Source organism: Tursiops truncatus, chromosome 3 (assembly GCF_011762595.2).
Source record: "Tursiops truncatus isolate mTurTru1 chromosome 3, mTurTru1.mat.Y, whole genome shotgun sequence".
NCBI lineage: Eukaryota > Metazoa > Chordata > Mammalia > Artiodactyla > Delphinidae > Tursiops > Tursiops truncatus.
Genome location: NC_047036.1, coordinates 63,562,125 through 63,588,809, shown reverse-complemented (window position 1 = coordinate 63,588,809; position 26,685 = coordinate 63,562,125). Strand labels below are relative to the sequence as shown.

Sequence of the window (26,685 nt, the reverse complement as noted above, 5' to 3'; positions counted from 1 at the left end):
ACAGAGTATATTCTGTATGATTCAATTGCTATAAAGTGCAAATACAAGCCAAAGTAATCTAGGCTAGTTGAAGCCACTACTCTGCCCCCTGGAAGGAAGAAATATGAGACAGTCTTCTGGAGAGCTGGTAATATTCTGTCTCTTGATCTTAACGATGCTTCAGTTTGAGCAAAATCGTTGAAATTGTGAAATGTGCACCTATTAAACATCTACTACACATTATTAAAAACTTTCTTAATGGGGGAAAGGAGACGGGTACCTTCATGCAAATTTGCCCAATCCCCTCCTGTGAATCTCCGACCTTCCCAAACAAATAGATGTGGGCAATGGTCAACCCAGACCTAATATTCCAGCTCTGTAGAGACCAACTCTGGGTTAAAATGACCTGTGAACTTGCTTAACATATACTTACTAAAGGGCCAAATTTAGCAGATTATTTTCCTAAGTAAAGGAAGCCTGCTCAGAGATAAGTGTACTTTCCCCCTTTGAGAAGTCAAAACTACAAATTATTTTAAATTGACATCATCTGAACAACAACAACAAAAGGTCATAGTCTTTTCTCCACCAGATGATCCCTTATAAATGAGTTAAAATCATTGCTGCTTCTTAATTTCATCTCTCTCTAATTCCACAGTAGAGTTTAATACATAAAATATACGTTGTGGAATTATATGTATTAATGTTTTAATAATAGTATAATGAAGTTATAAACTCATCAAAACAAAAGAAGAACGGCTGCTCCCACGAATGCCTCAACCTGAAGTGAGGCTCTGGCTTTACCAAGAGGGTACAGGGACGGGGAGGGGAAAGAGAGACCGCAGGGGACAGACACAAGGACCAGCCGGGTGGATATGAACTGCGGGGGAGGGATGCGAATGTAGATGGGCTGGGGGACCGAGGGCCGTTATAGAGGGGTGGCCGACGCCCTGCTGTAGGAAAGACGCTGCCGCCCTTGCTCTGGGCCAAGTCGCTCAGGCCAAAGCGCGGTGGCCTGTGGGGTGTGGGAATGGGGGGAGGGCGGATACTCGTGGGGACAGAAGGCGGGGCTTCAGAGGCCACACTTTGGCCCCCGGGGCCGCCGCCCACACCTGCAGCACAGCCGCGAACCGGCGCGTCACTCCCAACGGAAACGCCGTGCAGCCCGGGCGTCTGGCGAGGTGCGCGCCTCCTGGCCCCCGCTAGGACGCTTCGCCGCTCGGGCTCAGCCGCCCGCATCTCTCCGCCGTGTGGGGGTTGGGGATACGGCGGCACCTACCGGGATCTGCGACTCGAGCCGCCGAGGAGCCGCCGAAGACCACATCCCCGCCCGGACGGCGCCCCGGGGCCACAGGCACGGAGGGTCCAAGCGAAACCGGGGAGGCGGGAGGCGCTCCGCCGACTCGGCAGCGCGTCCCAGGTCAGTGTGAGGCCCTGGCTGTGCGAGCCCTACTTAGGGAAACTTTGGTTTGCGTGTTGGCTGCTGGGAGGAGGGCGCAGCCCGGGCCCAGCGGCCTCCGTGCGCCCCGCCCGGTAAGCTCAGGCCCTGGGAGCCGGCACCTCCCGCGCACCCTGACTCTGCAGAGACCTGGGGCCCACTGAAGGCCTTCGGGGTGCAGGGCCCTGTCCAGAGACTCTGCCCCACCATTCCGGGCGCGCTCCACGGAGCCCATTCTCGCGCCTCCCGCAATCCCCGCCGGTTCTTGGCTCGGGCTTTGCGGCGGCACGGTCTTGGACCCCGCCGGCACGCGGGTTTCGCCTTCTTCTCGGCCTTGCAGCGCTGGGGACGTGATGAGGGTAGCCGGCGGCCGCGGGATGTCTGAGACGATCCGGGGCAGGGGCCTCGCGGGCGCGGGTCAGCGCCGCAGCGGGAGCGGCGCGCGCTCGGCCGCAAGAGCGCGCGGGTCGGAGGGGCGGACTTGGACGTGTCTCCGCAGGTGTCTCCGGCCGCCTGGCGGCGGCAGGTGCAGGCTGAGCGCGGGGGGCGGGCCAGAGGGGGCTACGGAGCCGTTTGCAGCCACTGTATCCACAAATGCGAGCCACACAGGTGCGGGCAGCCGGGTCCCCGGAGCTGTTGGGGGCGCAGAGCTTTGGCACCAGGACCTCAGTACTCTTGTCGGAGAACTGGGTTCCAGAGGCGCGCCTGCCCCAGCACGGGGGCAATGGCTGCTCCCATCGGGCGTGCTATTTCCCAAAGGAGGGCCGTGTCCTCCGCGCGGGAGGTGTGGGGACCGCTCCGCAGCGGCTCTGGGCAGAACCCCTTCTCGTGGATGGCGATCGCCTCAGCCCTCCAGCTGTGCCTTGGCTCCGAGACGAGGCGACGAAACGCGCACCCCGCCCCCATCGGTGTCCCGATGTTGTCGCCCCAGTCACCTTCCTTTGCCCTTCTCCGACAGCACCTCGGGCTCGCTCCCTCCCTGCTCTCAGGAAAAGCTGAGCCAGCGAGGACTGTGAAGACGCTGCCAGAATCCTCAGCAGGCTAGAAATCCCATCACCTTGGTTCCCTGAGACTTGGAGGTATAGGTTGGCGTGTCTTTATGTGTGTGCGCTGGGAAGGGGGGGGGTGTCTCAGAGACATGTGGGAGTGCAGCTCCCCCCCAGGGCCCAGCCCCAGGGCCCTGGGGGACAGCTGAAGTAACTAGAAGTAACCAGCCCTTTTGGGTACGTGTGGGAAAGACAGCAAACCTCACTAGCTACTCCTCCCTCTTGGGCAGTTTCTAAATATTTCTTTCAAGCTGGTGCCAAGAACACTTTTCCTGGCAAGTCACTATGTTTCCTGGGACAGTCTCAGCTGCATCTTTTGTTCTGGCTCTGACCCTTTCCTTGCATGGGGAGAAGACATCTATTTTGCTTGTGGCGGGCAGGCTTGCCTCGTTCCAGGTGCAGCTGGCCTCCGCATCCTGGCCTGGGCTGCCCACTACAACTCTGGACTTTTCTCAGACCTGTCTGGGAAGGGTAGGACAGCAGACCTCCAGTACCTGACCTGTTCTAACTCAAGGCTGTACTCTTCTCTGAGCCTGTGGGCTCCCTTTGCCCCTCTCTAGGCGTGGCAGGCGTCTCTGCCCTTCACTCGCGTGCGGGAGAGTTGAGCATCAGGTGGCCTGGAGGTGATGATGGAGACAGCTTGGTGGGAGCCTGAGGCAGGGATTGATAGCTAATAGGTGGTGGGACTGGGATGAAGAATGAAGAGTTTGTCACAGATTCTTTCCGAGCGTGCACGGGAAGTACCCCCTATTGGGAGTGGAGCCTGGAATCTTATTAACAAACTCACCATGTGATCTTATGCCCACAGAAGGTGGAGAACCTGTTGGTATAGACACATTAGCCCCCATTCTCAGACCCCATTAGCCCAGAGCATTCACGTTTAGTGATAATATGTTTAGAACCTGACATTGCTGAATTCCTAGCTGGCAAATATATTAGGATCTTCTAAAATCCTCACAGTCATCTTCAGTAAAGTAGGTATTATCCCCACTTTAAGAATGAGGAAACAGAAGCTCAAAGGAACAGCTTCTCAAGAGCTGGTAACTTGGGAGGAGACAGAGCCCCAGGCTTTGATACACAGTCTGCTGCCTCCTCTGGTCCCCTTGTGGGCAGCACAAAGACAGGGCATCCTGGGGCAAAGGTGAGGGGCTGAACTTTGAACTTGAAACCCATTTGTTGATTTCCACCCCCTTGCTGCCCTGCCCCACCATGGCCAGATAAGTAACTTTTTGGGAGGGAGCATACATCCTATCTGGAGGTGGAGTAAGAGGCTCAGAGGAAAATAAAATTTCTTTCTGAATGACAGGAAAACTGGGGGTGGCTTGGGGAGAAAAAGTCACGGGCAACACCAAGCCTATCATCTCCAAGATAGCTTTTAAAGCACCTCGGCCCACGTGGCACTGCCATGTTAGAGACCACACAAATTAGGTACTCAAAACAGAACCCTACTTTGTAAGAAGCAAGGAGACATAAGAGAAGGGACACAGGAACATCTAGTTAAGTCCTGGCAAGCAGGTGAGTAAGAGAAAGGGTACCTTTCCCTCCTCAGCCACCTCATCTGCACAGAATGGGGCAGACCAGGTGAGTGCTGCAGCCTTTCCAGCCGCAGCAGTCCTTGCAGGGTAGACTGCTTCTGCGCACACACACACACACACACACACACACACACACACACACACACACACACACACACACCCCACACTGGATTGCCGTGCACAGAATCCACTCCAGACACTTTGCAGAGTCATAATAAGTGAAATATGATTAACTGCACAAACACTGTGGGGATGTCTGTCTTAACAAGGAATTAAAAAACTAGACTCCAAATGGGAGAGATGTGTGGAACAAATTATAGGTATTTATGTAGCTCTGAATAGCTTTGATTTCCTTTAGTAGGAACTGACAGCTGGCTGACAGAAAACTCATCCAGGGAGAGAAAAGACATGTGAAGTATGAAATTTTGAATAATGTTTTCAGGTAACTTTCTATTTCCATGTGGAGTGGGTGTCTGGAGGGGTGAATGTAGTTATGGCTTGAATTGCTTCATTTATCGACAGATATTTTTAATAGGGCTCATAATTCTAAGATCCAGTGCTTTTTACTTCTTTTTCCTGCCTTCCAGTCCCGTGGTAGCTGGGAATTTCACCAGTCTTCTCTTGTTTTCAGCACACGGCTTCCAAGGTTGGAGCCTACCTGATCAATCTGTTCAGAGAATGAATCTTTGTTTTCTTGCCTAAGAGAGTGGTTGTCTACTTGGGGTGGGGTAAAGTTCTGGGGGTCCGGTTGTTCTATCCAACCATCCTGTCATGTTCAGCCCCGTGCCTCATTGCCACTTTCGGTGTCGTTTGGAACCTCCATGTCCTAAGCTTCCAGAGTCCTGTGGGTAAGCTGGCTTCCTTCTCGTGGGGGCCACCTCCCGGGGGCTTTATGTTGTAGCCTCTGCTATGCTAAGGCAGTTTACCACGCCACCACCCGCCTCTGTCTCCACAGCTTGTTTGAAATTGATCATCTGATATCTCTCTTCCAGTTTTCTGTGTTCTTCAGAATAGATATCTTTTAAAAAAAATAACTAAACTGTAATTTTAGTGGGGCCTTGGGAGATGGAGAGAGGCACTAAAAGAGTAGAGCAATATGCCATGATGAATTACAAGCAAAGTTAAAGACATTCTAATTTTAAAATCAAAAGCAATTTATCCAGCTGTTTAATAATTAACATCTTATAATAATGAAGAAATTATTGTATTTGGAAATTATAAGGAAAATGCACTTAAAGGATATCTTTTTCCATAGTTCACTTATTAGGTTCCATTTATATTTACAAACCATTATTTACAGATTCTAAAAAAACAACATTTTAAATATTTTATGTTATTTAAATAGTCTGTGGATTAGAGACATGATAAAAATAAAAGATGGCTAAATTCTGAGATAAAAATTTTAAAAAGAAGGGCTTCCCTGGTGGCGCAGTGGCTGAGAGTCCGCCTGCCGATGCTGGGGACACGGGTTCGTGCCCCGGTCTGGGAAGATCCCACATGCCGCGGAGTGGCTGGGCCTGTGAGCCATGGCTGCTGGGCCTGCGCGTCCGGAGCTTGTGCTCCGCAGCGGGAGAGGCCACAACAGTGAGAGGCCCGCGTACCGCAAAAATAAAAAAAAAATTAAAAAGAAGAACACCGTGAGTATGAAGGCACAACAGGAAAGTCTTTTTCTAGATGTTGTCTGATTTCATTACCAGCCCCCAGGGGACGAACGTTTCATGATTGTCTTCCACAGATGGGGAACTCAAGACTCGGAGAGGCTGAGAGATTTGACCAGGCATACAGCTAGTAATTAGGAGAGTCAGGATGGAAATCTGGGTCTACCTGACTTTCAAACTTTCTCCAGTTGAACTGCTCTCTGTTTGGAAGGTGTAACGGAAGTGGGGAATCATTTATAAGCTAGATTATAAAAGTCTGACTGAATGTTAATACAGTATTAGCACTAGGTGCCCAGTAAGGATGTTTCACAGGAGGACACAGAAGGCGGGCACATTTCTGAACTAGGATCATTGTAGGCTAGAGAGGTGGTTTTCATCCCAGGTGGGGCTTACCTCTATGAAGAGTAAATAAATCAACTTCAATATGGGCATTTTTGACGTGCGAATGGATGAAGTGAGATAAGAGAATGGACTGAAAGAGGGTGAAGGCATGAAGACAAGGGGATTATTCCAATAAAGTACTGATTACAAAATGAGACACCAGGAAACCTAACATGTATACACATGGAAGATAAAGTACCTGATAACTTTTTTTTCTGAAAAATTTAATGCTTAAACAATTCAAAATTGCTCTATTAAATGTGAACAGTTTAAAAAGTGAGCCATCCAGTGGGCCTTAGAAGTCTTTATAATGAGCAAAGCGTAAGCCTTTGTTGTTTGTGCTTGACAGCCCTGCAGTACTAAGGGGCGAGGTCTGCCTAAGGCCTCATGGTAGATATATTCGCTAGTTGCCACTGGCTAGTGGTGTCACTGCCCAGCTTCCCTGAGGCCCTGGAGCCCATAGCACCCTCCCTTTCCACAGGACCAGGGCGGGGCCACTGCCCCCCTCAGGCATCGCAGCCAGCCCCCCTTTTTCTCCCAGAACCTCCCGATGCCGAGTGTGGGAGGGAAAGTTATGGCAGGAAGTGGCTGGGTTTAGCACTGTGGAGAAAGATCTTTACGTGAGGATAAGTGAAAAGGTTTGAATGTCTTTCCAAAAGATTCTTTTAAGACTTTTTTTAAAAGAACATTGGCCCGCATACTAGAAGCTATATGAAAGTTTAATATTGAAATCTGGTATCTGGCAACTGGTTCTCATTTGAATATCTGTTTATCAAATGCTACTTTTGGTCAAAGGTGCGTTTACATGATTGATACTGTTATCTCTTCTTGAATGGCAGTTCTATATTTTATATTATGTTCCAGTTCATTTCTATAAGTCTCTTTGCTTTATTAAACCTATTTGTATATGAAAAATGCTAAAAGAAAGTTTCTTTTGTGATCACTGTCTCATGTGAGCTCTTTGCAGATGTTTCGCATTCAGAATAAACCTCTGAGTTGGGACCAAATCTGTCAACCAACCCTAAATTCCTAGGTTGCTGAGTTGCAGGTATGTCTGGCTCTGGAATAGCTTTTTTAGAATGTTGCACGGGGGACAAAAATCATGTATTTCATGTGCTAACTTTTATTATATTTATGGATGTATATATCTAGTGGTTGTTCTTTGCTTAACATCGTGAATGAAACTAAAGTGGAAACGAATAAGTATATTCTTTTGAATACTGCTTATCAGGAGCTGACTAGCTGAAATTCCTTGAAAGTCTAGGCATAAATACTATTGATAACACCACAAAAAGTGATTTATGTTGTGAAAACTAAGACTTACTATGGCTTTTTATAAATTTTAATTATGAAACATTCTTACATAAATGCTATGTTCTTTTTTCTGTACCTGTCCCACTTTACAAAAGAGAATAGTAATATCATACAGGCGAGTACATGAAATATATACTGTTTGAAGAATAATAATAAAACGGACATCTATATACACACCTGAAACAGAACAGAACATTACCTGAACCTTAAAAGCCTCTGTGTGTCCCTCCCAAATTGCATTGTTCTCCTTAACCCTCACCAAGAGGTAACTTAGTCTTGACTGTTGTGTAAATCGTTCCTTGGCTTTTTTGTTTTCTGAGTTTCCCACTTGCATGTGATCCTTAAGTAAATTAATTGTTTATTTTTGGAAAACTGGGTAGAAAGCACAAAATTAGATGAATAAAGGAAGATCAATATTAACAATATATGGCAAAAGTTCTCAGGAGAACATAAGTTGAACAGTCTCTGGATCTGAGTACAGCTCAGCATTCCTGAGCATTTACAAGATCCACTCTGGGCAAGGTCATGAGTGAGTCCTGGGAAACATGGGGCTTACCATGACAGGGCTTCTGGCGGGCTGCAGTGTAGAGCAGATAGTGGATATGCAAAGGCAATGGGTTTTGAGTCTCTCTCCTCCTAAGCTCACCATGACTTATCCCCAGATCTCAGAGCAGGTCAAAGTAGAACATTTGAGTAGGGCTGAAACGAGTGCCAGTGGCTGCCCCAGAAAGCAGGGTATGGAGGGGAGAGCAGAGATGTGGTCAGGACAAAGCAAGTCATTTAAAGAACTGAGATCAGGCTTACCTGGGCATTTGGTCCTCAGTTAACAAGATGGTAAAATGGCAGTATGATCTCAGAGAGGATGTCTGTGCACATCCATTATCCTGGCATCTCCTCTCACCATCTTCTTGGGGATTTTCCGTGCATTTCCTCTATGATGATCTCCAGATCTCGTTTCTTCTTTCTTGTTCCACCATTTCATCTTGATAGAATATATTCTTCAGTAGATTCTTGAGAGTGTATCCCAATTCTTGACTGATGGTTTGGCTAGCTAGAGAATTCTAAGCTGGGAATCATTTTTCCTTCAGATTTTAAAAAATATTCCTCCGTTGCCTAAATCTTCTCTGTTCTCAGTGTTCTGGAAATACAACCATGTGCCATGGTCAGGGTCTGTCTTCATCCATTGTGCTATGGTCTCTTTGGGCCCTTTCAATTTGGGAACTCATGTCCCTCATGTCTAAAAAATTTTCTTGATCTTATTCATCATTTCCTCTCCTGCTCACCCCTTTCTCTACCCCCACTATTGTCTCTTGTAAGAACTTCTATTAGTTGGATCTTGGATTTCCTGATCTAGTCCCCTAATTTTCTTGTTTTTTTCTCTCTATCCTTTTTGCTTGACTGTGTTAGAGATTTTTATCAATGTTATTATTCAACCCTTCTATTGAGTTTTGCAATTTGTATCATGTTTTTATCTTTTGAGAGATTTTTATGATCTCTGAATATTCTTTTTAATAGACTCTTATCCCTGTTTCATGGTTACAACATCTTCTTATCCCTTTGAGGATAATGAGTTTTTGAAGGTTTCATTTTTTGGACTAATATCTGTCTTCTCCAAGTTGATTTTTCTATTCTGCTCTCTGTCTTTAATGTAAGAGGCTTTTTTGTTTTCATGCTCATGATTAAAGGGCTTGGATTAAAAACCTAATGTGAAGCTTTTTCACGAGTGACCTTTTTTTTAAATTTTTAAATTTTATTTATTTTTGGCTGTGTTGGGTCTTCATTTCTGTGCGAGGGCTTTCTTTAGTTGCGGCAAGTGGGGGCCACTCTTCATCGCGGTGCACGGGCCTCTTACTGTCGCGGCCTCTCTTGTTGCGGAGCACAGGCTCCAGACGCGCAGGCTCAGTAGTTGTGGCTCACGGGCCTAGTTGTTCCGCAGCATGTGGGATCTTCCAGACCAGGGCTTGAACCCGTGTCCCCTGCATTGGCAGGCAGACTCTCAACCACTGCACCACCAGGGAAGCCCCATGAGTGACCTTTAAGCCACACTGTGGGATGATCTGGGTGGCATGGTGGGGAATCTCTGTGATCAGTACTCTTAAGTATTTTCTCCTTGGTAGGTCATATTCTTGAGAGACGAGTATAGCAGTTTTCTTCTAAAGGATAAAATATGGCTGCCATCATTCTTGGAGCTGAGTTGGGGTAGAAGGCTGTGAGTCCCTTCACTCAGTGGTCAGTAAACATGCCATCACTTATTCTCCTATTTTCCTGTCCTCAAACATGCCTAGTGTCTCTCAGTCCAGAGACTCTCTGTTTCACCATTTCTGGAGAATAAACCACTGGACATCTTTTGAGGTGGGAGAGGGGCAGTCTTGTATCTCCTAGTGGCTTGGAGTGGAGGAGCACTTCTCAAACTTCAATGTGCATGCAAATCACCTGGGGATCTAGTTGAACTGTAGGCTCTGACTCAGTACATCTGGGATGGAGCCTGAGATTTTGCATATTTAACAAGTTTCAGGTAATGCTGCTTCTGCTGGTCCAAGGTAGGACCACGGCACTTCCGGAGCAAGACGTAGAGATCCAACTGCCTCTCTAACAGCTTTTCTCCTAGCCCTCCTTATTTAGCTGTACTCTCCACCCCCTAGTCATAGAGCCTCCTACTGCCCCCTCTTTCGAGGATTCTGTAGTGTACACGGGCTTAGTGCTCAACTCTGCCGCCAATGACTCGAGGCACAGCCTTTTCAGGTTGGCTCAGTCAGTTACCACTGGCCCATCTGCTTTCCGGCTTCCAAAATGTTGTCATCTTCTCTCCTTTTCCTGCTATCTTTGTGAGTTTATGTTTAAAAAAAAAAAATCTTTACTTTTAGGGGGTTTTAGGAAGGGACAAAATTAGATGTACGTGTTCTGCCACATCACCGTCAGTATAATCATCTGCTAAAATATTTTCCTGAAGTTTGGTTGTAGTATGGTGTAGAGCCTGGTTTATGATAAATAACTGTGCTATTTTAAGCCTCTAGGTCTTTGCACAAGGAGTGTTCGCTACTTTTCCTTTCCTCCTTTTTCTGCCTGCCAAACTCTTTCGCAGTCTTCAAGGTTTAGCTCAAATGGCTGGCCTCTGTGAAGCCCTTCCGTCCTCAAACCATTAAAGTCTGTGTGTAAACTCATAACCAGCTGCTTATACAGTAACTCTTCCAAACAACTATGTAACCTCTTCAGGGCTAAGGCCTATACCTTTGTAGCTCAGTGCCCAGCACATATTAGGAGCTTATAGCTGTTTAACAATTGAATTACTTTCTATGTGCATGTCTGTCTTTCCCTTTTTTCTTCACTTTCTTTCTGCTCTCTTTATCTCTTCTTTCCTTTAAGAAGTCATTGTATTTATTATCTATTCCAGCGGTTCCCAACCTTTTTGGCACCAGGGATCAGTTTCATGGAAGACAATTTTTCCACCGACCCTGGTAGGTGGGGAACGGTTTCAGCATGATTCAAGCGCATTACATTTATTGTGCACTTTATTTCTATCATTATTACATTGTAATATATAATGAAATAATTATACAACTCACCATAATGCAGAATCACTGGGAGCCCTGAGCTTGTTTTCCTGCAACTACATGGTCCCATCCGGGGGTGATGGGAGACAGTGACACCCGAGGTGTGTTGCTTATGTCCAGTCTACTCGGTCATCTCGTTTTGGTTGCTGTCACTGCAGAAAACCCTGCTTCACAAAGATAGGATGTTGGAAATGGAAGCAGGCTTTTCAGTGCTTTTGTGGCAATCTCAGGATATTCCTCCTTGACTTTAATCCAGAACGTATGGAGATTTGAAGTTGTTTCAAACATACTTTTAAGGCCACCGTCATTTGCAATCTCAAGCAGTTGATCCTCTTGTAGCTTGGACAAAGTCGATTCACCTGGTTTATTGACAAATGGGTCGTGGATCCATTCCTTCCCAGTTTGGGGGTCTTTTGTGGTTGGGAAGTAATGCTCAAACTCTTTTGAAAGCTGAGATAAGTGATCATGCACCAGCTGGGAGAAAGAAGGTCCTGGCTCAGTCTCTTTCAAAATCTCTGCTAATGTTTGAAACATGTCAAAAATCCTAATGTTCGCGTGTCACCCCCATAATTCCAGTTTGGCTTTGAATGTAGCTACTTTATCTGCCGACTTGAACACAGTTGTCGTTCTCCCCTGAAGTGACAGAATGAGTTCGTTGAGCGGGTTGAATACGTCACACAAGTAAGCAAGTTTTTTTTTTTTAAATAAATTTATTTATTTTATTTATTTTTTGGCCGTGTTGGGTCTTTGTTGCTGTGTGCGGGCTTTCTCTAGTCGCAGCGAGCGGGGGCTACTCTTCATTGCGGTGTGCGGGCTTCTCATCATGGTGGCTTCTCTTTGTTTTGGAGCACGGGCTCTAGGCACGCTGGCTTCAGTAGTTGTGGCACGCGGGCTCAATAGTCGTGGCTCATGGGCTCTAGAGCGCAGGTTCAGTAGTTGTGGCACACAGGCTTAGTTGCTCTGCAGCATGTGGGATCTTCCTGGACCAGGGCTCGAACCTGTGTCCCCTGCACTGGAAGGCAGATTCCCAACCACTGTGCCACTAGGGAAGCCCAAGTAACCAAGTTTTGCGACCCGTTCTGTGTCATTGAAATGTGCTGCCAGTGGTAACTGTTTTTCTAAAAGAAATCTCTGGAGCGGCTCTCAGAACTCAAAAACTCTGGCCAGTGATCTACCTTTAGAAAGCCATCTCACTTCTGTGTATAAGAAAAGACTTGTGTACTCTGCGTCCATCTCCTCATAGAGCTGTGCGAACAGACATGAGTTAAGGGCATGTACTTTAATGTGGTTGATAATTTTAATCACATCCTGTGAAATGTTGTTAAGTTCAGGTGACATTTTTCGGCTAGCCAGCATTTCTCTAGGGATGACACAGTGCATAGACTCACATTCAGAAGCAACCTCTTTGACCTGAGTAGTGAAACCAGAAAGCCGTCCAGTCATGGCAGCCGCTCTGTCTGTACATATGCCAACACAAAATGACCAATTCAGTTTTCCTGATATGCAGTCATTCAAAGAGTTGAATAGTTCTGCAGCTGTGGTGTTGGTTGGCAAAAAAAAGTGCACATAACATATCATGCACATCCTCCTGAAAATATATCACACGAAAACAAGCATTGTTGCCTTGTTGTCAACATCAGTAGACTTGTCAACCTGGATTGCATACTACAGTGACTCATTAAGCCTAACAATTGTGCCTCAGTATCCTCTGCTATTTCATCAATTCATCTAGTTATGGTGCTGGCCGAAAGAGGAACACATGCCACCTTTTGAACTGCAGCCTCTCCTAAAAGTTCATGACAAATGTCCTTAGCAGCAGGCAGGATCAACTCTTCACTAATAGTAAAGGACTTCTTAGCTTTAGCGATGCCGTTAACCACTAAGAATGATGCTTTCAGTGCAGACAAATTTGATGAAGTGGTGGCCTTCAATAATTGCTTCTGTTCTTCGTGTTCACGTTTTATTCTTTTGAAAAAGTCCAAAGGCTTGTCTTTTAATGCAGGGTGCTTGGTCTCCATGTGGCGAAGCAGTTTTGAAGGTTTCATGGCTTCCTTGGATAGCCAGTCACCACATATTATACAGAGAGGGCTTGAAGAATGTGAATCACCTGTTGCAGTGAACCTGTAATTTAAGTAGGACTCTTGGTATTTTCTTTTAAATGCAGCTTTCTTTTTGCTGGCAGTCTTAAGGGTCTTCTGCTGTCTCATCATTGTGTCTTTTCCCCTCTTCAAAGAAGCTCTCCAGCAACGTTTGTTTTTTACTCAATTTGGCTAGGATTATCTTGCGGGCTTACCAAAACTGAGTGAGACAAGTGTGCGGTGCAGGAAAGAGGTGCAGACGGAAGTGGTAAATAAAATAATGGGTGGGCCACACATGGACTAAAATAAGTATCAGATTCTGACTTAAAGCCTGCCACCAGATGCAGCTGTACAATTGAAGTACATCAACTCACTTGCCACTATAAAGCCTGCCACCAGATGCAGCCTAATTGTCACTTGCCACTCACTGATGGGGTTTTGATATGAGTCTGCAAGCAACTGATTTATTATGGTCTCTGTGCAGTCAAACCTCTCTGTTAATGATAATCTGTATTTGCAGCCGCTCCCCAGTGCCAGCATCACTGCCTCAGTTCCACCTCAGATCATCAGGCATTAGATTCTCACAAGGAGCATGCAACCTAGATCCCTCGCATGCACAGTTCAGAGTAGGGTTCACACTCCTATGAGAATCTAAAGCCGCCGCTCATCTGACAGGAGGCGGAGCTCAGGCGGTAATGTGAGCGATGGGGAGCTGCAGTAAACAGATGAAGCTTCGTTTGCTTGCCTGCCGCGCACCTCCTGCTGTGCGACCTGCTTCCTAACAGGCCACAGCACAGACTGGTACTGGTCCCTGGCCCGGGGATTGGGGATCCCTTATCTATTCTACTATACAATAGAAATCCGTGTCCCATATTCTTATTTAAAAGTAAATGAGTAGAGTAAATAATACTTCTTGATTTCTCAAAGCTACACAATTCAATGAAATAGATCTAAATGTTATACAAACTTTTATTTGATTTTTCTCCCCAGCTCTAAGGACTGTTACAAGACTAACATTTCCTTGGCTCTCGATAAAGACATAATTCTTATCACCTAATGAAATTATCTGTTGAATAAGTTTAAATCTAAATTTTTATTTATGTATTTATTTATTTATTGGCCATGCCGCATGACTTGTGGGATATTAGTTCCCCAACCAGGGATTGAACCCAGGCCCTCAGCAGTGAGAGCACAGAACCCTAACCATTGGACTGCCAGGGAAATCCTGAATCTAAATTATTTAAATAAATTAAACATAAATAATTTTCAGTTTTAATGATAATAAAATGTTTTTAAAGTCTGTATGTCTTCACTTGTTTCTAGCCTAGAAAACTTTTTTGGAGCAACTGTCAAAATTTAACTCAATAGTATGTTGCTAACCCCATAACCTAGTCAGTGGACAATTTAAGTAATGGAATCAAGAAAACTGCATAATCTCATGCTCACCATTCCTATCGCAGTGTGAATTCCAGACATTATATCAGTTGTTTTAACATCTTGTAGTCCAAATATTTTTCATCCTTTAAAAGAAACATCGAAATGCCCCTCAAATTGAAAATTTAGATCTTAATTGCATTATTTAACTGAAAAGCATGTTTAAGTAATTAATACTAAGAAGTTTTTTGTATTAAGCTATCGTAAACATACTCTATTTTAGTTGATTCAGTTGCAGTTACACAGAATTTTGGCTTTTTTGCTTAAATTTGCATTTTAATATTATTTAAAAAATATTTTTCACAGGTGGAAACTAAGTGGATTATTGTTTAATTGATGTGGGATTTAGAGAAGTACTAGGCTAGTGTTATGTCATAAATAGTCAATGAAGATTTTGGGAAAGTAAATTTTAGTTCGAGCTTCCCTAAAGGTTGTTACTCTTCTAAATTTTTCAAATTTTTCTCTATATTAATAACACAATCTTATTTATGTCTTCTTTATACATATTTCAGACATTAATTGTGAATAACAACATGAATATAAATTGGGACATTGATTCAGGCTAATCTTTTGTTCTTCATCTTCTTTGCTAACCAGGTATTGATTCTGACTTTTGAAGATGGATGAAGGTATAGAAATTTCCAGTGATGGAAATTCCCTGATCAAAGCGGTCCATCAGAGCCGGCTTCGCCTTACAAGACTCTTGCTGGAAGGCGGCGCCTACATTAATGAGAGCAATGACCGAGGGGAAACACCTTTAATGATTGCTTGTAAGACCAGACATGTTGATCACCAGAGCGTCAGTAAAGCCAAAATGGTTAAATACCTATTAGAAAACAATGCTGATCCCAACATACAGGACAAATCCGGGAAAACTGCTTTGATGCATGCTTGCTTAGAAAAAGCTGGTCCTGAAGTTGTTTCTTTGCTCCTAGAGAGTGGGGCTGACCTCAGCTTGCAAGACCACTCTAGTTACTCGGCCCTTGTTTATGCTGTTAATTCGGAAGACAGAGAGACCCTGAAAGTCCTACTTAGTGCTTGCAAGGCAAAAGGGAAAGAGGTCATTATCATAATGACAGCAAAATCGCCCTGTGGCAGGCACACGACCAAACAGTACTTAAATATGCCTCCTGTGGATATGGATGGGTGTTATTCCCCAGCCACCTGTGCCACTCCTTCAGCAATAGACCTAAAAACAGCCTCATTGCCACTATCACATTCTTCTGAAACTGAAATGACACTTTTTGCCTGTAAAGATCTGGAACCCACAGGAAGCAGTGATGATATGGGGGACCCAAGCTCCCCCTTGAGGAAGCCTTGCGTGGCCCCTAACGGGCCGAAGCTACCTCAGGCTCCACACTGGATCAAGAGTGCCCCCTCATTAAAGCACCAGAACAGAGTGGCCTCCTTACAAGAGGAGCTCCAGGATATTACTCCAGAGGAAGAATTATCCTACAAAACCACTGGGCTGGCCCTTTCCAAGCGATTCATCACTAGGCACCAAAGTATTGATATAAAAGACACTGCACATTTGTTAAGAGCCTTTGACCAGGCCAGCTCAAGAAAGATGTCATCTGAGGAAATAAATTATCAATCATTTTTTTCAGAAGGAAATCAGCAATGCGTTGGCATCCCAGTTGACCAGGACCCAGACTCTAACCAGACAATATTTACTTCCACCTTAAGAAGTATAGTTCAAAAAAGAAACTCAGGAGCAAATCACTATAGCTCTGATTCCCAGCTCTCAGCTGGTCTCATCCCTGCAACTTTAGATGATGGCAAAACACTTATAGGAAAGAAAAAGATCCTCTCACCATCTTCTTCTTTGTTGTCAGGATCCAAAGAATTGTTGGAGAATATCCCACCAGGTCCCCTGAGCAGGAGAAATCATGCCCTTTTAGAAAGGCGTGGCTCGGGAGCTTTCCCTTTAGATCACAGCATTACACAAACCAGACCAGGATTTCTGCCACCCTTAAATGTGAATCCTCACCCTCCCATCTCAGATATCAATGTCAGCAACAAGATTTCCAGCCTTCTTTCTTGTGGTCAAAAAATGCTTATGCCAACAGTTCCTATTTTCCCCAAAGAATTCAAAAGTAAAAAAATGTTGTTAAGGAGACAATCATTGCAAACAGAACAAATTAAGCAATTAGTAAATTTTTAAGAGACGGCTAGAAAATACATTTTGTTCACATGTCTATACCAGAGAAATATGGAACTAGAGAAGAAAATTCAAACGTTCATCCTTTTAAATCTTTTAAGTGGTTAGTCCATAATAGTTAGGGGTATCAAAATGTACTGTGTATCATCATATTAGGCACTGTGGATATACAAATAATAGATAGCTTTTGCTAAGGGAATTCTCTCAAACAAAATTAAAACTATTTTTTTCAAAACCTTCAATATTTAACAACCTTCATGTGGTCCAAGTTTTTAATTTAAACAAAAATAAGCAAAGAAAGAAGGTCACATATGTTGGTGATAACTTAAAAAATTTCAGATTTGCCAAATATTTTATTAGGAAACATTGTGTTCAAATCAATTTTTAAAAAGCATTTCATGATTGTAATTTTCCATGATGCCAACAGCATAAAAGAAAACATAAACAGCTATAAAGTGTTCTATGATCAATAAGCCTAAGCTACAAAGAAAGAATGAACTAATTCTTGAAAAATGTTGACTGCAGGTAGGTGACAATCTAATTAACATTTTAAAAGGTCAACCATTATAGTAGATGAGGCAGCTATATGTGTTGTCAGCTTAATAAGTGTCAAAAATGGCAGATCCGAGTTTTATGAGCTAGTAATAATGTGTCAAGTGTTTCTGTGCTGTTTTTTGCTTTTCTTTGTTTTTTAATGTTATTTATGGAATTCTTCCTTCTCCATATCCTTTAATTCCTGTTATTGTTTTTTGAAGCTTATTCATAGGTTCCCAATAACAAGATAATACAAAATTTAAAAAGCATTTCTCATTTTCTTATTATCAAAGTGTTCTTGTCTTTTTAAAGACAACCAAAAAAAAAAGTTTGGGATTTATCATAAATAGAAACTAAATGCTTGCTTTGGTTGTAAAAATGAAAAACTGATTATTAGATTATCTTAGGTTAGCTAAAATTAAGAAAGCGAGTAGAAATTTAATTACAAAATGTATTAAATATTCGGTCAATATTAAACAATCTCTTTTTTTCTGATATATAATTATTAGACATTTATATATTAGAATAATTAGGATAATTTCCTTGTGTGACATTCCAATCATCTAGTATTTAGGACCTGTGAATAACTTCTAACAAAGTAAATGAATACCATGCTAGAACCGTAAAATATTATAAAATGACTATATTATCTATATGATTTCAAAGCATAGTGTTTATAGAGAGACCTTATTTCAATCTAGCAGTTTTACAACAAAGAATAAATCAAACCATACAAAACCTGAGTGTATTAATTTGAGATCCTAGCAACTGGCATGATGCTTTTCTTCACAATTTGATATAAGCAAGTTGTTATGTACATAGTAATTATTTAATTTCTTGTGGCTTTTATTTGAAAAAGTAACTAAGTTTTCCATTTAATGTTTTGAAAAACATTAATATTAATTGCACTAGAAGTATTTTTTGATTCAGAACTTAGAATTGTACCTGATGTTTATAGGTAACCTTAACCCTTTTCGCAAGTTTTAATATTGAGAAAAGTTCTTGGCTTTACATTTTAAGGGTACAGTTTGGAAGAATATGTAGCTAGATTAGTTCATAAACAAAATGGTATCATTAAAGATTTAAATGCCATTTGGGGTATCAGTGATTTTTACTTACCTCAAATCCTAATGATAAATATTTCAACATAATCTGAAGAGAAATTGTGCCACGTATATTACTTTGAGTAAATAGAAAACTAAGAAAGAATAACATTTGTTGCTATTCTCATCCCAACATGAAAAGAATATTTAATAGGATTAAAACTTTGTTGGCCATATTTGGAAGAATTTTTAGTCTTGTGTCAATCCTAGGAACATTTTAGGGGCTGTGGTTGTTTGAGCTTAGTTGTAAAGTCATCCTGTGGGACTCAATTGAGATTAGACTGCTGACTTTAAGTACTGAAAGGACTGATGACTGACTTAGTCTGAATCCTCCAGATTAAGAAAAACTAGAACCAGAAATTTGAAGTTACAGAAATATTTCAACTCTTTTACCTACTAGAGCTGTCCATCTATGGAAAAGTCTATCCTAGGAAGATAAGAACCGCTTTTGGAAATAGGCTGAGGATAGATGTTGATCAGAGATTTAACAAAAGAGATTCTTTTTATTAAAGAATCTTTAAAGTCTTTTCAATTTTGAAGGTTGTTTGAGACAGGCTTTACTTATTAACAATTCTAGATTCATTGGGACAAGTTGAAAACTCATGATTGAAATTACATTTTTAAAAACATCTTTATTGGAGTGTCATTGCTTTACAATGTTGTGTTAGTTTCTGCTGTATAACAAAGTGAATCAGCTATACATACACATATATCCCCATGTCCCCCCCCCTTGCACCTCCCTCCCACTATTCCGATCCCACCCCTCTAGGCGGTCACAAAGCACGGAGCTGATCTCCCTGTAATATGCAGCTGCTTCCCACTAGCTATCTGTTTTACATTTGGTAGTGTATATATGTCAATGCTACTCTCTCACTTTGTCCCAGCTTACCCTTCTCCCTCCCTGTGTCCTCAAGTCCATTTTCTACATCTGCATCTTTATTCCTATCCTGTCCCTAGGTTCATCAGAGCCAATTGTTTACTTTAGATTCCATATATATGTTAGCATACGGTATTTGTTTTTCTCTTTCTGACTTAACTTCACTCCATATGACAGACTCTAGGTCCATCCACCTCACTACAAATAGTTCAATTTCATTTCTTTTTATGGCTGAGTAATATTCCATTGTATATATGTGCCACATGTTCTTTATCCATTCATCAGTGGACACTTAGGTTGCTTCCATGTCCTGGCTATTGTAAATAGTGCTGCAGTGAACATTGTTGTACATGTCTCTTTTTGAATTATGGTTTTCTCAGGGTATATGCCCAGCAGTGGGATTGCTAGGTCATACAGTAGTTCTATTTTTCGATTTTTAAGGAACTTGCATACCGTTCTCCATAGTGGCTATATCAATTTACATTCCCACCAACAGTGCAAGAGGTTTCCCTTTTCTCCACACCCTCTCCAACATTTATTGTTTGCAGATTTTTTGATAATGGCCATTCTGACCGGTGTGAGATGATATCTCATTGTAGTTTTGATTTGCATTTCTCTAATGATTAGTGATGTTGAACATCCTTTCATGTGTTTGTTGACGATCTGTATATCTTCTTTGGAGAAACGTCTATTCAGGTCTTCTGCCCATTTTTGGATTGGGTTGTTTTTTTGATATTGAGCTGCATGAGATGCTTGTATATTTTGGAGATTAAACCTTTGTCTGTTGCTTCATTTGCAAATATTTTCTCCCATTCTGAGGGTTGTTTTTTTGTCTTGTTTATGGTTTCCTTTGCTGTGCAAAAGCTTTTAAGTTTCATTAGGTCCCATTTGTTTATTTTTGGTTTTATTTCCATCTTTCTAGGAGGTCAACAAGGATCTTGCTGTGATTTATGTCATAGAGTGTTCTGCCTATGTTTTCCTCTAAGAGTTTTATAGTGTCTGGCTTTACATTTAGGTCTTTAATCCAGTTTGAGTTTATTTTTGTGTATGGTGTTAGGGAGTGTTCTAATTTCATTCTTTTACATGTCACTGTCCAGTTTTCCCAGCACCACTTATTGAAAAGGCTGTATTTTCTCCATTGTATATTCTTGCCTCCTTTATCAAAGATAAGGTGACCATGTGCGCGTCGGTTTATCTCTGGGCTTTCTATCCTGTTCCATTGATCTATATTTCTGTTTTTGTGCCAGTACCATACTGTATTGATTACTGTAGCTTTGTAGTATAGTCTGAAGTCCAGGAGCCTGATTCCTCCAGCTCCATTTTTCATTCTCAATATTGCTTTGGCTATTTGGGGTCTTTTGTGTTGCCATACAAATTGTGAAATTTTTTGTTCTAGTTCTGTGAAAAATGTCCTTGGTAGTTCGATAGGGATTGCACCAAATCTGTAGATTGTCTTGGGTAGTATAGTCATTTTCACAACGTTGATTTTTCCAATCCAAGAACATGGTATATCTCTCCATCTGTTTGTATCATCATTAATTTCTTTAATCAGTGTCTTACAGGTCTTTTGTCTCCTTAGGTGGGTTTATTCCTAGGTATTTTATTCTTTTTGTTGCAGTGGTAAATGGGAGTGTTTCCTTAATTTTGCGTTCAGATTTTTCATCATTAGTGTATAGGAATGCAAGAGATTTCTGTACATTAATTTTGTATCCTGCTACTTTACCAGATTCATTGATTAGCTCTAGTAGTTTTCTGGTAGCATGGTTAGGATTCTGTATGTATAGTATCATGTCATCTGCAAACAGTGACAGTTTTACTTCTTCTTTTCTGATTTGGATTCCTTTTATTTCTTTTTCTTCTCTGATTGCTGTGGCTAAAAATTCCAAAACTATGTTGAATAATAGTGGTGAGAGTGGGCAGCCTTGTCTTGTTCCTGAGCTTAGAGGAAATGGTTTCAGTTTTTCACCATTGAGAACAATGTTGGCTGTGGGTTTGTCATGTATGGCCTTTATTATTTTGAGGTAAGTTCCCTCAATGCCTACTTTCTGGAGGGTTTTTGTCATAAACGGGTGTTGAATTTTGTCAAAAGCTTTTTCTGCACATAGAGGTTATCGTATGGTTTTTATCCTTCAATTTGTTAATATGGTGTATCACATTGGAAATTACATTTTTGAATTTCAATCATCCACATGACTTCTTAGCTTTATTTTCACAATTATTAAGTGTTAGTTTTAGTGGCACAAATTTAAATTTTGATTGTCAGTCAACACATTTCAAAACGGATCTTCTCCATTTCCAAAAAAAAAAAAAAAATTGCTATATTATCCCTGCAGCTGTGGGTCCTATAAATATGAAGAATCTGACATCCAAGGGAAGAACAGTTCCACCAAGGGATTCTATCACTGTCTTCTGAAATGGAAACTGTGATAACCATCTAGTCATCCCAGGCTCCTTCATAAGAGAAAAAGGGGTCATTACGTTCGTTGAAATAATTCTCAGTACTACAAATAGGAGCTAGAAGGAATATGGGTGGAATTTGAGCAATTCACTGGGGACTCCCTTGTATTATCATAGCCAGTGGTAAATATAGGTTATCACAATCCCACACAGGTAGAAGCATCAATGCCTCAGAATTCTCAAGAATGAAGAGATGGGGGTACACCACCAGGTACATTCTTGACATTTCTGCCCACAGCTGTTGTAAGGGACAGCCTAAGATGTCATATGACCCCACTGGTTCCCTTCCTCCCCAACAGTAAAGTGGACCAAGGATGGACAAGTGACTGAAAGGAATAAACTGGGATGAACCAATGGGGCTTTCTCTCAGTAATCTAAATTTGTTCTGTGGAGCACTGAAGTCCATGACCTCCCACTGCTGAGGACCCTGTCTTAGTTCTTGCCTAGGACAGTGGTCTTAGTTCTTAGCCTTCCTGCAGTCTAGATGTTCAGCTTTTCCCTAAATTTTCTGGCTATGTCTCCTTATGGTAACTTCCTCCCTAGCCTCAGTTATTGGAGTTAATTTGAGTAGGATTCTATTATTGCATCCGAAATGTCTCTGACCAAGATAGTACCTAAAGCAGTATCAATTGGATCAAAATGGAAAATATGGTCCAGAAATAAGATAATCATTATAAGAACAAGGACTGCATGGCTCACACAATGAAAGTTCCAACACATAGGGCAGCTTTGGCACCTAAGGATTCAGCTTTGAAGAGTTATCAGGAGACAGTGTTTCATCAGTGACCATAGCATGTCACATAGATTCTTTAGAACAACGCCTGGCATATAGTATGCACTCCAAATTTTTGTTGCTTCTTATCATCATAAATATGAGGATAAAGAATTTTGAAAAACTAGAAAACTTTGATAAATTGGTGAGACAATGGTTATAATTATTCTCTTTCCCCTACAAAGTTCCAAATAGGTCATTTATTTAATACATCCCTTTTAACTCAAAAACAACTTAAATATACTTTTGTACTGTTTGAATTTTTAAAAACCACCTGCATATATATTTTTTCAATTTAAAGACTAATAGAGAATTCCCCGGCAGTCCAGTGGTTAGGATGCCGAGCTTTCACTGCTGAGGGCCTGGGTTCGACCCCTGGTCAGGGAACTAAGATCCCACAAGCCGTGCAGTGCATCCAAGATGAAAAAATGTAAAAAAAAAAAAAAAAAGAGACTAATAAAACTTTTTCAACAACTGAATACATAGAGATGCAGAATATATTTAAATGTACTACACACATTTTATAGCTTAAACAATACTAGAATGATTAAAGCAGAAATGGCATTAACCTTTTATCCATATATGCTGAACACCTAAAACATTTTGAGACATTCACACTTTTTGGTCTTAGAACTCCTTACAGTCTTTGGGACTTCCCTGGTGGTACAGTGGTTAAGACTCTGCGCTCCCAATGCAGGAGGCTCAAGTTCGATCTCTGGTAAGGGAACTAAAGATCCTGCATGCCACAACTAAAGATCCCGCACGCTGCAATGAAGATCCCTGCAACAAAGATCCCGCGTGTGGCAACTAAGACCCGGCACAGCCAAAAAAAAGAAAAAAAAAAAGTCCTTAACAGTCTTAAAAATCAGGACCTCAAGGGTTTTTGTTGTTTTTTGCTTTTTTTAAAAATCTAGGTTATGGGTATCAATGTTTACTACATTAAAATTTAAAACTGAGAAATTTTTAAAATATTGTCTTAAAGTGACAAACCCATTACATGTTAGCATAAGTATTTTATGAAAAATAACTACATTTTCCAAAATATATTTAGTGAGAAGAGTGGCAGTGTTTTGTTTTTGCAAATCTCTTTAATGTTTGGCTTAATAGAAAACAGCTGGATTCTCTTCTGTGTTTCTGCTTCAATCTGTTGTAATGTTCAGTTGAAGCATATGAAGAAAATATGGCTTCACACAGATATGCAGTTGAAAAAGGAAGAAATAATTTAATAGGTTTTTCAGATAATTGTAGATAGTCTTCCTTGATACTATACTCAAACTTGGTAAGTGGTAGTTTCTTAGAAGGTTAGCTGTAATGTAGAATCTGAAACCACACCAAGGAACTTCCATTTTCTGTTACACTAAATTTCACTGCCCTGTCTCACACTTTGAATGGATTCCTTACCCAAGCAAGACCTTATAATATTGTGCATGACTCATTTGGAAAATATTGATTCCTTGAGTTATGCAGACCTTCCAAGTGTTGACACATTTCACTATATACCATAAAAAATAGTATTCATTAATATCACCACTGATATCAAAGTCTTTTAAGTATAGGGAATTGTCAAGCTCACAATGATGGGTTCAAGTTTAGTCAAATTCTAATTTTTCATGTAAAAACTCAGGTTTCATCATTGGCAGCAGATACTGTCACTTGTTTTCCTTCAAGCGACAAGTTTGCTTTGTTCATTTCTGAGAAAATATCTGCCAAATACCCAAGACGAAGTCACTGGTCTGTCAGTTGTTCTTTCGGTTATAAATATTTTTTCCATGAAAAAAAAGGCTAGTTCAGTTTGCAACAAGGACTTTTCTTTAATACAACCACTGAACTTCAGTATACAGCAGAATTGTACTATGCTTAACTCACATTCTGTCACATGAAATATTAAAAAGATGTGTACTCTGGGTCAAGATTTACTAAAATTAATAATTTTTGCTGGATCATTGATATTCCTATGTTTGTTTTGTTTCTAGTGTGTGGGGCAGTGAAGAATATGATTGATAGTTGATGCAATGAATTTGATTCATACTAAGGCATCCACAATTTAACCTAACATTCTTTTTTCCATCATCACTGAAAATGTCAACACAGTGAAACAGGCAATTTCACAAGTGGCTTTGACCTCATCCATCTTCTGAAAGCATCTCAGGGGAACTGAGGGGTTTGTGGGCCACACTATAAGAACAACTGGCCTAAGAGAATTATTGAGGTTTTGTGTCATCCATCCATCCATCATTTGTTAAAGGCCTATTCTGACCAGGTATCATAAAAAAATGAGTAATTTCTTCCCCCCAAAACAGCACAGTTGAGGGCAAAATACAAACGCGTAAAATAATTATAATCTAGCGGAGGATGTATATCAGGAGAAAGCCCTGGGGAAGTCTTGAAAGACTCTTTATAGGAACCTTGACTTAGGGGCAGAGCTCAACAGGCTCTGTGAAGAGGTCATGCCCTTCAACTTTAATTCAGAATTTTTTGATTAGCTCTTGAATTCACAAAGTGGCAACAGACTCTCACAGCAAATATTTCAATTGAATTTTCTGAATTCTTACTACATTATGTGACCCCAAGAAAGGGATAAAGAAGAAAGGGACAATGACCAGCCTTCATGAAGATTCTTTAGCAACAACCAAACCTGGAACAACTCAGCTGCCAGATTTAGTCAGACTGGTCCCTTTCACAAGCAGAAGCATAGAAACAAAAGAGCCTCCCTAGAGGACAGGAGGTTGGGTGAGCCCCTTTCAAGGCCTGCCTGTTTTCTGTCTACTCTGATGGTTAGACTCGGGGAGTGGGGGTGGGGGTGGGTAGCCTTCATTGTTTAAAATTATGACATAATTAAAAATATGTAGTAAAGTAGCAATTACGGGGGAGGGGGACTGTAGTTCTTTAAGAAACTGATAGAATTAAAGAGCATCCTTTCTGAAGTCAGAGTGGGAGGTGAGTTCAGAGGCAGGAAGATGGGGTTTTCATTTTTCTTCCCAAATTGGTATAAAGTAGCAATGTCAACAAATCACTGAGAACTATCGCTACACCTGGCCTCTGTTCTATCCTGTTTGGGTCAGTAGCACCACCTGACGCTCTGTTACCCAAGCCCAAAATATGTATATTAGACTCGTCCTTCTCCCCCATACTTCCCATTCAACTAGTTTACAAACTCTTACAAGCTCTTCCTTCTTAACCTTTCCTCTATTTCTTGAGCCTTCCCATCCCCTTTTGTTACCACCTTAATTCAGGGCATCATCTCCTTTCACTTCAAGAATTCTAAGGCTCCTTCTCATGCCACTGGAATCACCTTTGTAACACTCAAAACTCGTAACGCTTCCCTGCTTAAAATGGTGGGATGATTCCCACAGCCTGAAAGAAAAGGAACAAACTCCTTAGCTTGGAAAGTGAATCTGGTCCCTGCCTAAATGTTCAGCTTCGAAATACAGTGCCTCCAGAAACTTTTTTGAACAAGTGAGATCAGGCTCTTTCCCACTTAAGAGTTCCTGTGCTCACGTGCCTCTGTCTGAAAGGCCCTTCGCTCTCTCTACCTGGTGAATCTTACTTAACACAACCTAAGTATTCTCTCCCAATTAGAAAATACTGCTGTCTCTCACCACAACCTGGTATATAGTTCCATCACAGGAATTACAGCAAATATCCAACTTACTGTTAACAAGTCTCTCTCCCCCTACTAGATGGTAAGATCCTTGAGGTAGGAATCATTTCTGAATTATTTGCACAACCTCAGCTTATCAGACATTAATTAGATGTCCCCTTCCCTCCCCCCCAGAGTTCCTATTAAGCCCTGAAGTCCTGTTACATGTCTCCCTCATGAAAGACACAAGTGACTGGACAAATTAAGGTCCCTGGACCAAAGGATGGCAGTCCAAAGGTACGAAGGAGAGAGAGGAGCAATCACAGTGAAGAGTAAGAGTGACACTCATGGGGGACACTGGAACAAAGACCCTGAGTTCCTGCTGCTGGGGTGCCAAGAGCTGCTGGATCCCGCCCCTCTTCTTCCAAGAGCTGGTTATCAGCTCTTCTTGGTTTCACTAATTCATTATACTCCCATTTTCTAGATTAAAAAGTACTTCAGCGCTACTATTCTCATCTCTCTTTTTAACACACTATTTTCCTTGCATTGATTCATGAATTTATGATTGTAAGAAGATAGTAAGCTCATATTAGGAAGGCTCCCATCTTAAATTTCAAGATGAGGAATAGAGCATTTTTCTATATAGTCACTAGGTATTTAGTTTTTTTTTAATTTTATTTATTTGGTTGTTAGGTCTCCGTTGCTGTGCGCGGGCTCCCTCTAGCTGCGGCGAGCGGGGGCTACTCCTCGCTGTGGTGCGTGGGCCTCCCATTGCGGAGCACGGGCTCCA

The 26,685-nt window shown here is 41.9% G+C and overlaps 1 protein-coding gene across 4 annotated transcripts; it reads left to right on the top strand.

Annotated features, from left to right (window-relative positions):
- The first annotated feature begins 1,105 nt into the window (after positions 1-1,105).
- ANKRD34B (ankyrin repeat domain 34B) lies at positions 1,106-26,430 on the top strand. 4 transcript variants are annotated; one of them, XM_073802253.1, is made up of 7 exons: positions 1,107-1,396; positions 2,373-2,493; positions 4,357-4,437; positions 7,002-7,082; positions 10,740-10,803; positions 11,476-11,580; positions 15,009-26,430. In XM_073802253.1, the coding sequence occupies exon 7, from the start codon at positions 15,031-15,033 to the stop codon at positions 16,573-16,575; it is 1,545 nt and encodes a 514-aa protein (XP_073658354.1). In that variant the 5' UTR covers positions 1,107-1,396; positions 2,373-2,493; positions 4,357-4,437; positions 7,002-7,082; positions 10,740-10,803; positions 11,476-11,580; positions 15,009-15,030; the 3' UTR covers positions 16,576-26,430. The 4 variants fall into 4 exon arrangements, with proteins under 4 accessions (XP_019785316.1, XP_073658354.1, XP_073658352.1 ...); XM_073802251.1 differs by having other exon boundaries at positions 4,354-4,437; XM_073802252.1 differs by having other exon boundaries at positions 4,354-7,082; positions 11,493-11,580.
- Positions 26,431-26,685: the final 255 nt, after the last annotated feature.